The following is a 13,883-nucleotide window of genomic DNA, read 5'->3' as shown; positions in this document are numbered from 1 at the left end:
AAAACCCTATAGCTTTTCCTGCTTTTTATCACCAAAGTAGACAGAATAATTTTAAAAAGGAACTCAATAGGTTGTATTGTGCCTTCTTCCACCAGATCTACTTCCACTGATTTGAGGAACATGGATACAAATCTTCAAAATCTGTAGACTATGCAAGTGCAACAAAGGAGTATTTGTCCAATACGTAAACATCCCTTATTGTGCTAACAATCCCTTCTTGGTAGTTGGGGCTGCCAAAATGTTTTATACCATCATAATTACCTGTGAAGTAGCTACCTGATAGGAATAACTTTTTTATTCCCTGGAATTTTACGCCTTCCCGTGGTGCTCTGTATATTTTCTGAGAGATGTTCTTATTAGCATATGATCCCACCTTAGCTCACAAAAACATTCTTTGAGTATAACCAGAACTTTAAAAGAATATGTTTTATTTTCAATATTTATAAGGAACTAGACTTTGGAAAACTAGACTTTGGAAAACTACAGTGGAACCTTGTGTTACGTATTGTCCTCCTTGTGAGCGCTTTGGGTTACGAGTTCCGCTAACCCCGAAGTAGATGCTCCCGGTTGTGAAATTTGCCCGGGATGCAAGCAGAAGTCGCGCGCCGGCAGCACAGCAGCCGCAAGTGTCATTATGAGCAGATTCAGCTTAAGAACGGTCCTCCTTAACGAATTAATTTCCTAACGGAGGTACCACTGTATTCTGATTCAACAGCTCCCTCTAGTGAATTACAGAAATTATGGCTTCAACTGAGAAGTTTACTTTTCAATATTTCATGTGTGCTTTTTCTGACTACCTTGCTAAGTGACTCCAAGATGGTGGCTTATTTTACAAAGGTCAGCAACTTTTGGAAAACCTTATCTGTGTACCTGAGGCTGCAGTCCAGTACTCACTTGCCTGGGGGAAAGTCTCAATGAAATAAATGGAACTTAAGTCTGAATAGACATGTATGTCTATTGCACTGAGACTTTGGTTACATACAAACCATACATTTAAAGCACCCCCCTATAAAGCACCCCCCCATATATTCCCTACTGGAAATAGTATAGGCCTGGAGAGTTAAGAGCATTCTTTTCAGTATTAAAGTATGTCTTTTATTGTTTGTTTGTTTGTTTGTTTGTTTGCTAAATATGTATACCTCCCTTCATCCGAAGATCACAGGGCAGCTCACAACATAAAAATACAAAATGAGAATACAAAACACATAATAAAATAAAAACTAACACAAACCAACAACCTCCCTCCCTCCCTCACATATTTTTTATTGAATTAGCAGGGTAGGACTTTTACTGAACTTTGTGATTTGCAATTCTTATAGAAATTTTTTAAAAATTAAAAACTGGAAAGCTGATTAAATCAATGATTCGGGGAAAGACTAGATGACCCTTGTGGTCCCTTCCAACTCTGCAATTCTATAATTCTATGAAATACTCTATCCTCAACAACTGTTGGCTATGGGGCCATAAGATTTGGCAGATGCCCCACTACACTGACAGAACACGAGATATTTTGTCACCATGACAGATACACAGGTGGAACACTCCATTGTCTGCTCTCTCAAGTACCTTGGAGTGTGATGTTGCCAGGGTGTTTGAGGCAGTCGAATAGAAGAAGGGGAGGAGGAAGCGGTGGAGTAATGCTAACGAAAATTATTGAGATGTTGCCTGGCAAGGTTGGCTTATTGTGCAAAACAGATGAGGGAGAAGGTTGGTTATGCAAGTTACCACCAGGAGAGAGACAGTCAAAAGGACTGGGCCTTGCAAGAGTCGGGCTATTGGTCCATGAAGGCTTCCTGGAGTTGTATGCTGGATTCAAACCAGAGATCCTCTGCATGCAAAATGTAAGATGTTCCACCTGGCCAGGGCTCCTTAATGTGATCATGGTATCTTTGAGTAGTTCTTGGGCTGGGAGCAAGAGGAAGCAGGCACACTTCCCCCCTTTTCCCCTGGCGGGTCCTGAATTTCCATCTCCTGCTTCTCAATTTTGTGCATATCTGTATTTCTCATTGTTGATTCTTCACCCGGCTCTTTCCCTTTGAAGGTGCAACCCCCCTTCCAACGTCTTTCCCTCCCTGGGTGGGATCAGAATCCCAGGGATGATTTATATGCACTCTGCAGGTACTCTGCCCAGGGAGCTTATGTGTAAGTTGTATTACATGGCCTCTCCTTCCTTCCAGATAGTTCTTGTGAGGACCATAAGGGATTCAAACCTCTACCCACAGGGATAGCTGGAGACTTGCTATACTATGGGCATTGCTGGCTGTGTGCCTGGGAGTGATGACTTGAGAGTGCTCTGGCATCACTGTGCATGCAACAATGCTGGGGGCATGTCCTTGTTGTGGATTCACTGGCCTCTTTTGTCGGCAGTACATCTCCTAATTGTTGAGCTTTCACAGTCTATTGAGGGTTGCTGGGGCAGTGTCTGCTATTTCATACCACTTTTCTATGTTTTGTGTTTCCCTCCTTCTGTACCAAGCTGAGCACATGTAGAATATGGTGGCCATCCTGGTGGAATTTCACGACTTCCGGGTTGGCGCCATTGTTTAATGGCGGATTCCCTCCGAGCTCCGGAGGGAATCGGCTCCGTAGCGTCTGGGTCTGGCCGCTGCGGCGAAGCGGAGACCCTTAAAATCACAGGCGCGGATGCCTGTGAACACAGAGACTCGGCGGGCACCATTCGCGCCCCCCCAATCCGCGACGGAGCCTTTTTAAAGGCTTCGGAACGGAGGCAGGGTGAGGCGTGGTGCTGAGAGTACTCCCTCGCCTACGGAGTGAAGCCGCAAGCCATTGACAGAGAGCGCCAACTTCTTCTAAGATCGATTGGACTCTAAAACATCAACCCGTGAGTAATACGGAGATTGGAACCTTAAAAAATTTTTCATTTTGGATTTGGAACGAGCGGGAAGGGGCTAAAAAGGAAGTCCACCCCCCCCTCTTTGTAAACAATTTAAAGCAAAGGACTGGGCAGCTAAGGTCGAGAGAATCTGTTTCTTGTTTTTTAACAAAAGATCCTGACTTCACGGTTTTGACATTATAAGAAGATATTCTGGAGGATAAAAAGAATTTTGGGAGCTGAAATTTCACCCCCCCCTAGACCCGGGAACGTCCTATGAGAAAGCCTGTTGCATGGAAGATTTTGACAGCTGTCAAGTGAGCTGCTAGTCAGCTAGTTGTCAGCTGGAAAAAGAGAACATTGTTTCTGCTGTTTTTGCTGGTTTATTCGGTATAACTTGTTGAAAATAAGGAGGGCTGATACAAAATAACTGGACTTTTGGTTTTTGAGCTGAAAGGAATATTAAGGAATTAAAATCCCCCTAGAGGGGTAATAGGGATACTACATTACAAAAATGGCTGGAGTATGTAAAATCCAAGCAGAATTGGACAGAGCACTTGTTCTCTTGGGAAACTTACAAGATGAATACAATGCTTTGTCTACAGAGGTATCACTACTACACTGGACAGTAAACAACAGTTTTGAGCCTGATAAGGACTTGAAACAGGAAGCCTATTCAACTGAACAAATAAATGAAACTGAAAGCGTAGATACGATGGAGCAATATGTTGTTTTTGAAGAAAATGAAGGAGGAGCTGGAGGTTTGCAGGAGTCAAAGGAGAGTTACAATATGAGGCCTGACATGATGATAAAAAAGGACAATAAAAATTGGATGCGGAAAGCCTGGTCTGAATGGGAGTCTGGAAAATGGAGAGATCCCCTTTGGAGGAGATCTGAAGACCTGAGGATTACAAATTTGTTGAAGGTGAAAGCTGGAGCTGTGGGGACATTTGGATCTGAAAGAAATTTGAAACAAGAGTTGGAGTACCCCATAGGCTTTGCTTTTAAGTATGGAGGACTGGCTGGAAGCAACATGGATTCTGTTGGGCCGGAGCCCCTCCGAGACTTGGGGCTTAACATCAAGGATTATCAAAGAGACCGGCAGAAAGGAACTGAGAGAGATATAAGGGCCTCGGACGTGAGATCTCCAGGCTAAATAAATAACATAAAGAATGATGGATATTGGTTGGGGACTGGAACCGGGAAAAGGGTGGGTGGAGGTTGGGAATCCAAAGGGTACATAAGGATAATTTGCTTTGTTTTGTTTGTTTTATATTTTGTTAGTGGTAAGGAAATTGGGTAAATCGTGGAAGGGAAATTTTGGTCGACTTTAGGAAAAAGGTTTAAGAATAATCAATGAGGTATAAGTATTGATGTGTAATTTTAATACGGTAAAATTGGTTTTTTCTTTTTTAAATTAATTGAAAATAAGGCTGTTAAAAATAAATTGAGGAAATGGAAAAAAGAAGTAAAGTAAAATAATAGTATGTTAGAACAAATGTTTAAGTTAAGGTGAAGAAATAAGTTAAGGACTTGCTGAACTGACAATTTAAATTGGAATACAAGAAGGGGAGGTGTGAGGAGGTCTGAGAAATAAGGTTAAGGAAAATAAGTATCAGAAACTTTATGTGTTTTTTTCTATTTTTCTGTTTAGTTTTGAATATTATGTATTTTTGTGTTGTTTTTACTTTGTTTATTTGTTGTTTTTGTTTGTTGTGTGTTTCTTGAAAATACCAATAAATATTTAATAATAAAAAAAGGAATTTCACCTCCCTCCCCCGCTCAGGTATAGAGTATATGACTGCTTTATTCAGTAAGAGTTTTCCTGCCCCCCAGGTGATTTAAATTAATTGGCAAAGCCCAGTGGTATGGTTTTTTAATTGGAAATTAACTATACTTGCAGGTTAACCAAGTGAGTTACTTCATCACACTAAATTCTTACCATTTGTAGATAAAAAATGGATCATCTGTTTATCTGTAAGAGAGATACTTAGCAGAAAAAATGTCTGGATAATCTAACCAAGCAACAAGCAGTCTGTGCACCTCGTATTATTAAATCATGAGCAGCAGAGTAACAATGCAGTAAGCTTTTGAATCAAGAGTTTCCTCAAGTGGTTTTAAGGTCTGCTGATTTGTTCTCAATGCTTCAGAAATCAGAGAGCATTATAGAACTAGACAGGAAGCTTATAAACACTGTGGCTTTTCCCCAAGAGGTGGCAGCAACTTCAAAATCAGTCCCTTGGGTATTCAGAGGAAATAAGAGTATCACTTTTCATCTTCGTCAAGGACACTTATGTCAGCAATTGCAATCTAATAAAAACCTACGGGGTTGGGGTTTATTTTTAGAACGGGGGAAATTATTTTTTTATCTAGTGTTTTATCCTCACATCAGCGATTTGAATAGTGAGGGGTAGTGACCCTATTTTATTGCAAGGGTTGGCTAACTGAACTTAGTTTAAATGATTTAATTTTTCATTGCTATTATCATTAGTGCAATGGTCTTTTTTTAAAAAAATATAGTTTTATATAAAAAACATTATGATTCTAAGTCACTGTGTGGACAGACATCTTTTGAATGTCAGCATGTTGTTGTTTAGTCGTTTAGTCGTGTCCGACTCTTCGTGACCCCATGGACCAGAGCACGCCAGGCACCTCTGTCCTCCGCTACCTCCCGCAGTTTGGTCAGACTCATGTTTGTGGCTTCGAGAACACTATCCAACCATCTCATCCTCTGTCGCCCCCTTCTCCTTGTGCATCAGTGTCTTCTCCAGGGAGTCTTCTCTTCTCATGAGGTGGCCAAAGTACTGGAGCCTCAGCTTCACGATCTGTCCTTCCAGTGAGCACTCAGGGCTGATTTCATTAAGAATGGATGCGTTTGATCTTCTTGCAGTCCATGGGACTCTCAAGAGTCTTCTCCAGCACCATAATTCAAAAGCATCAATTCTTCGGCGATCAGCCTTCTTTATGGTCCAGCTCTCACTTCCATACATCACTACTGGGAAAACCATGGCTTTAACTATACGGACCTTTGTTGGCAAGGTGACGTCTCTACTTCTCAAGATGCTGTCTAGGCCTGTCATTGCCCTTCTCCCAAGAAGCAGGCGTCTTTTAATTTCATGGCTGCTGTCACCATCTGCAGTGATCATGGAGCCCAAGAAAGTAAAATCTCTCACTGCCTCCATTTCTTCCCCTTCTATTTGCCAAGAGGTGATGGGACCAGTGGCCATGATCTTCGTTTTTTTGATGTTGAGCCTTAGACCATATTTTGCGCTCTCCTCTTTCACCCTGCCTTGCCGTGGCGAAGGGGCTTGAAGAACTCAGAGAAGCTATGAACTACGCCGAGCAGGGCACACAAGATGAACAGATCATAGTGGAGAGTTTTGACCAAACGTGATCCACCTGGAGGAGGAACCGGCAAGCCACTCCAGTATCCTTGCCAAGAAAACTCCATGGACAAAGACAACAGGCATATAAAAATGTCAGCATATACTTAAAAAAAATGAACCATGTGTGTCACCGTGAACTCCTTGGAGAAAAAGGTGGGGTATAAATGCAGAAAACGAATGAACGATGAGGTAAAATAAAATTATTTTAAGTACATACATAAGTCAACAAACACCCAGTGAGTTCAATGGGACTTACTCACTGATTATATGTGCTTAGGCGTATCTGCCAGAGAAGGAAAAAGCGTTTGCACGCATCCAGGGTGAGGGGAGCGACTTCCACACGTCGCCCTTCGGCGCCTCTTTCTCCACCTCAACTGAGCACAGGCCGCCGCCGCCGCCTCTTTCCCGCTTCCCAGAAAACTCCCTCACGCGCCCTAACGACCGTCACCCGGCAACATCCAATCAGCGCCTCGCCTGGGAAGCGCCAATAAGAACGTCCCGCGGCTGGCGTGGACTCGTCCTAGCTCTCCTAGCTCCCTCAAGCCCCGCCCGCCTCTTTGCCTAGTCCCCGCCCCCGACCACTCCCCGCCCCCCTCCGCCTTCTCCCTTCAAAGAACACCACGTCTACAATTGACAACTCACCCGGAAGTTGCCGCTGCCGGAGCCAGGTCACTTCCGGGTCGCCGGGTCCTCTTCGTTCCCCTCCTTTTTTTTCCTTCGGCCACGCCGCAGGTGGGAACCGGCTTACATCCGGCTCCCTTCGCAGGTGAGGTTGGGGTGCGACGCCCACCTTCGCTAGGCCTCGGCCGACGCTTTGGTCTCACTTTCCTTTCTCGCTTCTCGCTTTTCAGTTCACCCTTCAGCGCTTGCGGCCGAGAGATGTTGCTGAGGAGCTGGCAGGGCCCCGGAGCCTCCCTCAGGTTGCCGGCTGCGGCGCTGCTGCTGCTGCTGCTCAACCTGGGCTGGTCGGTCCGCGCCTCGGAGATCACCTTCGAGTTGCCAGATAACGCCAAGCAGTGCTTCTATGAGGAGATCGTGCAGGGCACCAAGTGTACCCTGGAATTCCAGGTAAGGGCGCCTCGCACGCCAAACAGGCCCTTGTCTCTTGTGAGAGCTGTCTTTTAGTTGCCTGCCTTTGGGTTATTCTAGAATACAGTGGTACCTCGGGTTAAGTACTTAATTCGTTCCGGAGGTCCGTTCTTAACCTGAAACTGTTCTTAACCTGAAGCACCACTTTAGCTAATGGGGCCTCCCTCTGCCACCGCGCCGCCGGAGCACGATTTCTGTTCTCATCCTGAAGCAAAGTTCTTAACCTGAAGCACTATTTCTGGGTTAGCAGAGTCTGTAACCTGAAGCATATGTAACCTGAGGTACCACTGTAAGTGCTGTGGTGTAATTAGAAGTAGGCACGCGTGGCGCTGTGGGTTAAACCACAGAGCCTAGGGTTTGCCGATCAGAAGGTCGGCGGTTTGAATCCCAGTGACGGGGTGAGCTCCCGTTGCTCGGTCCCTGCTCCTGCCAACCTAGCAGTTCGAAAGCAAGTAGATAAATAGGTACCACTCTGGCAGGAAGGTAAACGGCGTTTCCGTGCGCTGCTCAGGTTCGCCAGAGCCATGCTGGCCACATGACCCGGCAGCTGTACGCCGGCTCCCTCGGCCGATAAAGTGAGATGAGCGCCGCAACCCCAGAGTCGGCCACGACTGGACCTAATGGTCAGGGGTCCCTTTACCTTTACCTAGGCAGGCAATATTGTGATTTAAAATTACGCCCCAAAGCAGACACTGAAAACCCAACGTGGAGTGGGGAGATCTACCTTCTTGTCTTCTGTTTTGCAGCTTTTTATGTTTAGGTTCCTGCATTGCAGGGTGGTGGACTAGATAAGCCTTGGGGACCCTTCCAATTCCACAATTCTGCGTTCCTGGCCAGAGGGGGGTGGGCGGGGCACAAATAGGGAATTCTTCCCTTTCTGCTGCTGCTTGTAAATGCCAACAGGTGGTTAAGGAACTCTCTTCCAATTAACTGTGGTTTGGTTATTTCAAGTTCTTGCATTTAACCTTCAAAAGATAATATAAATGTTAACTGATATCTTTCCTTAAATGTGATGTTTCAGTATCTATCGTGTGTCTGTCTGTATCCACTCACCGTTTTATATTGTGCCTAAGGTTCTGTTATATTTCTCTGTGTATGTTAATTTGTGAGTGCTCAGCCCTGAAAGGTAGCTATTAAGCAATTGAAATAAAAAAGGGGAAGTAATTGAAATAGTCAGATACTGTCTAAGATAACATGTTGAGATGTTTCAAAGTGAAGTTGTGGTCCTCTTGAGAGAAAAGAGAGGTCCAAGTTTATTTAAATGCTTGCATGAGTAAAGGGCATATAACACCAACTGCCTGTTGGAGTTTTCAGTGACTCCTTGGATCTCTCTGGTGCAGCTGCATCTGTTCAAAAGTAAACGGTAGCAATTTTTTGGCTTTCAAACCATCAGATCTGGTGTCCTTCAATACTTGCACTATGCTGTGCATAGAAAAGAGAATAATATAACTTATTAAATTAGAGTTAGGTTAAAGGAATGCAGTATAACTTACAGGACTGAAAAATATATACAACCAACTGTTACTCACATGGCCCAGTAAAATGCATCAATTGTTGGGTGTAATCCAATAAGAACGTATGCGTTCTGGTGTGTTTTACACTTTTGACTACTTTCTGAAAACTAATGGGAAAGATTGCTACCATAAGTTATTTCTTTGTGTGCTGCCAAGGCAGAAACTTTGAAAGAATCAAGGAAGTTCAACATGTATTACTATTCCTGTTTTCTTTTTTAAGAAGCAGAGACATTGGAATATAAAACCTAAAGACAGATTGCTACATTACTCCAGCTTCCACTTCTCTGTAAGATGGCATTGAGATGGAGCAGTGGACAGCAGAGATCAGTAGTTAGGGGAGCGGTACTTAACCTTTAACCCCACTGCCCCCACTAGTGTTTCAGATTTTTGTTTCCATCTGAACCATGAGAATGAAACCCAGGGGTAGTGTGTCAAATAGTGTTTTCTGTTAAAGATGTTCACCAGGTGCGACCTAAAATGTCAAGCAATACATTTCTTTACCCAGCCTGAATGGTGAGTCATCTCATCGTTAAATGGAAACAAAGGGAGCATTCCTTATTATGCAATCTGGCAACGCCAGTTCTGTGAAGCCACAGAACACTAACCTATTTGACAACTTTAGATTGTCATTCTACCTACTTCCTCATTCCTTCCACTCAGCAAGGTAGTACAGTGTTGTGCTTCTGCAAATCCCCCCACCGCTGTTTGGGTTGAGCAGTTTTAGACCGTTATTCCCATATATCGAATTGACTTTACTGAGAGAATGTTTCAAATAAAGAAGGTTTAGGAGATTGTGTTAAAGCAGTAAAATAGGTACTATCTCACTGGTGTCTTCCACGCATAGCTATGTGGGGAATTAGTGTTATAAGTGGTCCCTTTTCTTGGCTCTCTTTATAGCTTAATACTCTTCCCATGCTGGAGCTGAACTGCCTTTACTAATTGTACCTGATGCTATGGGTTTCCTCCTTTCTTATGGAACGATATTTTGCTAGGAAGGGTGATATGGCTGACTATTCCAAGTACCAGTTTTCTTTGTTCCATAGGTGATCACTGGAGGCCACTATGATGTTGACTGCCGCTTAGAAGATCCAAACGGTGTTGTGCTATACAAAGAGATGAAGAAACAATACGATAGCTTCACCTTTACCGCATCCAGAAATGGGACATACAAGTTTTGTTTCAGCAATGAGTTTTCTACCTTTACACACAAAACAGTGTACTTCGACTTCCAGATTGGAGATGATCCGCCTCTGTTTCCTAGCGAAAACAGAGTCACTGCACTTACTCAGGTAGTTACACAACTGAGTATAAATATAAAGTTAGACTTTAATTCTCATACCACCAATTATAATTTTGAGTTTTGCTGCCTTTGGAAGACTTGGGCATTTGTCATAGCTTTACAATACATTCCTAAGCCAAAGCTACTCAAAAGTAATTCCTTTTGAATTTAATGGCGCTTATTTCCAGGTAAGTAGTTTTAGGATTCTGCAGCCTTAGTTATTCAACTGCTCCACTACTAAATAGTTGCTGTTTTTTGTCCCAGCAAGAGGGTGAGGAGTTGGACCACTGCGGTAGGAAAGAAATTGCTGCACAATATCAACATACCCTAGTGCTACTCAAGAAATATTTACTGTGCACAAAGTAGTCAGCCAGCCTACATGATACAAATAAGTATATGATGTCTTTATTTCTGAAGGCTTTCTGTCTTCACATAAAATCAAAACCTACATATTCAAATGTGGATATGTAATCAGATCAGCAGTAGTTGATAGCTTAATAGCTGAAAATGCTGGCAGCATTAAGATAAAATCAACAGTGTAATTAATTTTGAGTGATGTAAAAATGGAGAACTGATTAAAATGGTTATACAGTAGTAAAATATGTAGGAACGAAAGACAAACAAAATGAACCATGGAAGGAGAAGGAGGGAAGTCGCTGGGATATTTAACAGTATGTAAAATGTTTATTTTGAGATGTATAATTAAAATCTTAATAAAGATAGTTATAAAATAAAATGAAGCTTAATGAACTGAAAATGCAAAATCCTGTATACCTTTTTCAATAAAGAGTACTCATCAGTCCTCTTTCTTTCTGTATCTAGATGGAGTCGGCATGTGTTTCGATTCATGAAGCTCTAAAATCTGTCATAGATTCCCAGACTCATTTTCGGTTGAGAGAAGCACAAGGCCGCAGCAGAGCAGAAGACTTAAACACACGGGTGGCTTATTGGTCAGTAGGAGAAGCCATCATTCTTCTTGTAGTTAGCATTGGGCAGGTATTTCTTCTCAAAAGCTTCTTCTCAGACAAAAGAACCACCACAACTCGTGTTGGATCATAACTCATGTTGAGAACATGAGTTTGTAAAACCCACTGTTTGTAAAAATATATATGTATATATACTGTTCTTCAAATAATTTCTAGTTACAAAGCAATGAAACATGGGGAACATTTTTAAGTACCTTCTTAAAGTTGCAAAACACATGCTCCCTAAAAGCTGTGGGAGAAAATAGCTTTTAATGTGTGATATATTGGTTTTCTCCTTCTGCTGATATGTGCTGAGACATCTAAATTAAGGTTGCTTTTTAAAACAAAAATAAAAAACAGCCTTTGAGACTATTTGGTAGGAGCACAGTGTTTTCAAGAAAATTCTTTGAATGATGATTTAGAAGACTGTCCATATTAAAAATGTGTGGCATTCAGATTTTTTTCAAGTTTGAAAAGTGGGGGAATATAAAGAAAAACAAATGTGGTTAACTATTGTCTCAGAGCCTTGTACTACACTGTTGTGATTTGCTATGGAAACTGGTCTCATTTTCTTGCAGAACCATTTCTGGGGTGGGGCGGGGGGAAGAATGTGTGTCTTCTTTTACAGTACTAAATTTTAGGCTGAGAATTCCAGGGCAACCAGTTCTCTGTACAATGGAAAAAGCTGTGTGGGTTGTTATTTTTTGAATTTATCTTTTTAAATTAAACAAATGAGACTGTCTTGTAATTCTAGAAGCTGGGTCTTTGAGCTTGTGGAGCTGCTTCATTTTTTTGAAGATCTAAAAGAGCACAGGCTGTGTCACAAATAATCTATAGTCTGTCAGTACCACTTGGAAACCAGAAGAGTAAACTAAAGTGCACTGGGTTTAATATCTTGTCTTGTAATCTCTTTACTACTTGGGCAGTCCCATGAGACCACGTTGGCCTAAATGGTTTGAGAATTGTAACCTAAAATAAGTGGCTTATCAAGCAACATATGCACAGTGCTGGACATGATTGTATGACACCTGTGAAAGCTTATTACATTTGCCTATTAAAGAATCTAAATAATATTTTTTTGAAAAACTCTTTCTTCTGGGTGTAATACAGTAATGTGTCGCCTTGTCCTTGCTTCTACCACTTTGGGGTTAGAGGGCTGCATTGAGGTTCATGGGAGTTAGTTGCCAAATAGCTCGTATCCTTTGTGTATGCCTAATAGAGAACATCTTGCATACTCCTGTATATGTGCAAGGTTGCTTGAAACAACAGTAAAATGTGCAATCAAAGTATAAGTAACATTATTACCCCAATCATACAACACATCTATTTGAAAGTAAGCCTAATTGATTTCACCAGAATTTGCTTCCATGTATTTATATTTTCTATTGGAGAATAAGGTTTGTTAGAAGGGATAAAGATACGTGATTCCCAGTGTTTGTAAGCATATGAATACCACTAAGCTCAAAAGCTTACAAGCACAAAAATCTTATCTGTGTCGAATTGCCCTCTTATATAATGTTGACTCCCTCTACTTTACCATTGTAGATGTTAAGATATCAATCTTGGAAAAATACATGACAAAATCTCCTGTCTTTTAATGCTCTGTAAGAACAAAGACTATTGTCTTGAGTTTAAATGCTGATGTGGTATTAAAGGGAGTTGTGGATGTGATCTTAACACTGAGTGGTTCAACATCCAGTTTTTTAAGCTTCTTAGTTTGGTTAGTTACTGAAGCTATTTGAAATGTCTACTTCACTACCACATAGTGTGCGGGTGTAGCTTCTTAGATACAACATTGATTGTGTATTAGTAGCAAGGAAGATCTCAGCGCTGTACTGGTTAAAGTCCTGCAGAAATAACTTGGTGTACAGTGTTTTGTCTCCCACTTGAGCTTGAGTAAAATAAATTTCTTGACTGTACTTGTCTATTTCTTGCATTAAAACTCTACAATACTCTATTTCTGAAGACAGGCATCCTGAATACAGTTTTCATAATAGAACGCTGACTCATGCTGAAATCCAGCAATTGCTGCAGCTTCCACTGCACGTTAGTGAAGCATATGTAAGAAACCCACACAGTGGAACAAGCAAAGACTGTTTGCAGGATCTGGCTGTAAATTGGGTGGAATCTTACAAAAATATATCTGTTGAAAACACAGTATGATACCCTCGTAAGTAGGCCAGATGAGATCATTTCAGCCCCAAATACCTGGTCTAGAAATGAGCCGTTTACAACCACCTTGTTAACATGCACAAGATAGATGAATTTGGATAGTAGTCATCTAAAAATACTACAGTATTTATAAGTCTGCTATCTCCTGCTCTCTGATGTAACCATGTGGTCTGAGTCTACACATGACTGCTGCCTAATACACTTGCAGGTGCTCTTACCTAATAATAATTCAACAGCACTTGTGCTGCAGTTTCCACAGCAGGTTCAAGGTGAGCCCCACATTGAATTACGGTAACAAATCCTATCTTGAAGCCACTTGTTGGCATCCATTCATCTTGTGATACCACGGAGTATGCCTCCAGGAGTTACAGTAAGTCAAATCACTGCATTAGCAGCACGAAAGTGACCTCCCCGGGGCACAAGCCTGGCCAGTGTGTATGGAAGTCCTGGCGTGTCTAGATGATAACACCTCCCTTTCAGCCTCGCTGATGTGGTTGAAAGGAAAGCGCAGCAATACGTTTTGTGCTGGTTTGGCTGCAGGAGTTGCTAGAAAAATGTGTACAAGGCACCATCCAACCCTATTGGGGACTCCACTCCAAATTTGTGTAGCGGAGGTTTAGCATCACAGTTTTTCTTCTAGATGGG

The 13,883-nt window shown here is 42.1% G+C and overlaps 1 protein-coding gene and 1 long non-coding RNA gene across 2 annotated transcripts in view; one reads left to right on the top strand and one right to left on the bottom strand.

Moving 5' to 3' along the window:
* The window catches only part of LOC128423159 (uncharacterized), a 30,991-nt gene extending 24,276 nt beyond the window's left edge, over positions 1-6,715 (bottom strand). Inside the window, exon 1 of the long non-coding RNA XR_008332692.1 lies at positions 6,480-6,715. This is a non-coding gene — a long non-coding RNA (uncharacterized LOC128423159). The remainder of the gene's footprint in view (positions 1-6,479) is intronic.
* A 144-nt stretch (positions 6,716-6,859) lies between these two features.
* TMED7 (transmembrane p24 trafficking protein 7) lies at positions 6,860-12,985 on the top strand. The gene is made up of 4 exons (XM_053407981.1): positions 6,860-6,985; positions 7,071-7,287; positions 9,866-10,111; positions 10,924-12,985. Exons 2-4 carry the CDS (start codon positions 7,099-7,101, stop codon positions 11,158-11,160), a joined length of 672 nt encoding a protein of 223 aa, XP_053263956.1. The 5' UTR covers positions 6,860-6,985; positions 7,071-7,098; the 3' UTR covers positions 11,161-12,985.
* Positions 12,986-13,883: the final 898 nt, after the last annotated feature.

Source organism: Podarcis raffonei, chromosome 11, assembly GCF_027172205.1.
Source record: "Podarcis raffonei isolate rPodRaf1 chromosome 11, rPodRaf1.pri, whole genome shotgun sequence".
Lineage (NCBI taxonomy): Eukaryota > Metazoa > Chordata > Lepidosauria > Squamata > Lacertidae > Podarcis > Podarcis raffonei.
Note: the sequence above shows the minus strand (reverse complement) of the source record. Positions and strands in the feature narration are given on the sequence as shown.

Bases quoted from the DNA above. Each gene is read 5' to 3' on its own strand.
- TMED7 (XM_053407981.1), top strand. From the start codon at position 7,099: ATGTTGCTGAGGAGCTGGCAGGGCCCCGGAGCCTCCCTCAGGTTGCCG. The intron at 7,288-9,865 runs GTAAGGGCGCCT...TTTGTTCCATAG, and splicing joins AGTGTACCCTGGAATTCCAG to GTGATCACTGGAGGCCACTA. The intron at 10,112-10,923 runs GTAGTTACACAA...TTCTGTATCTAG, and splicing joins GAGTCACTGCACTTACTCAG to ATGGAGTCGGCATGTGTTTC.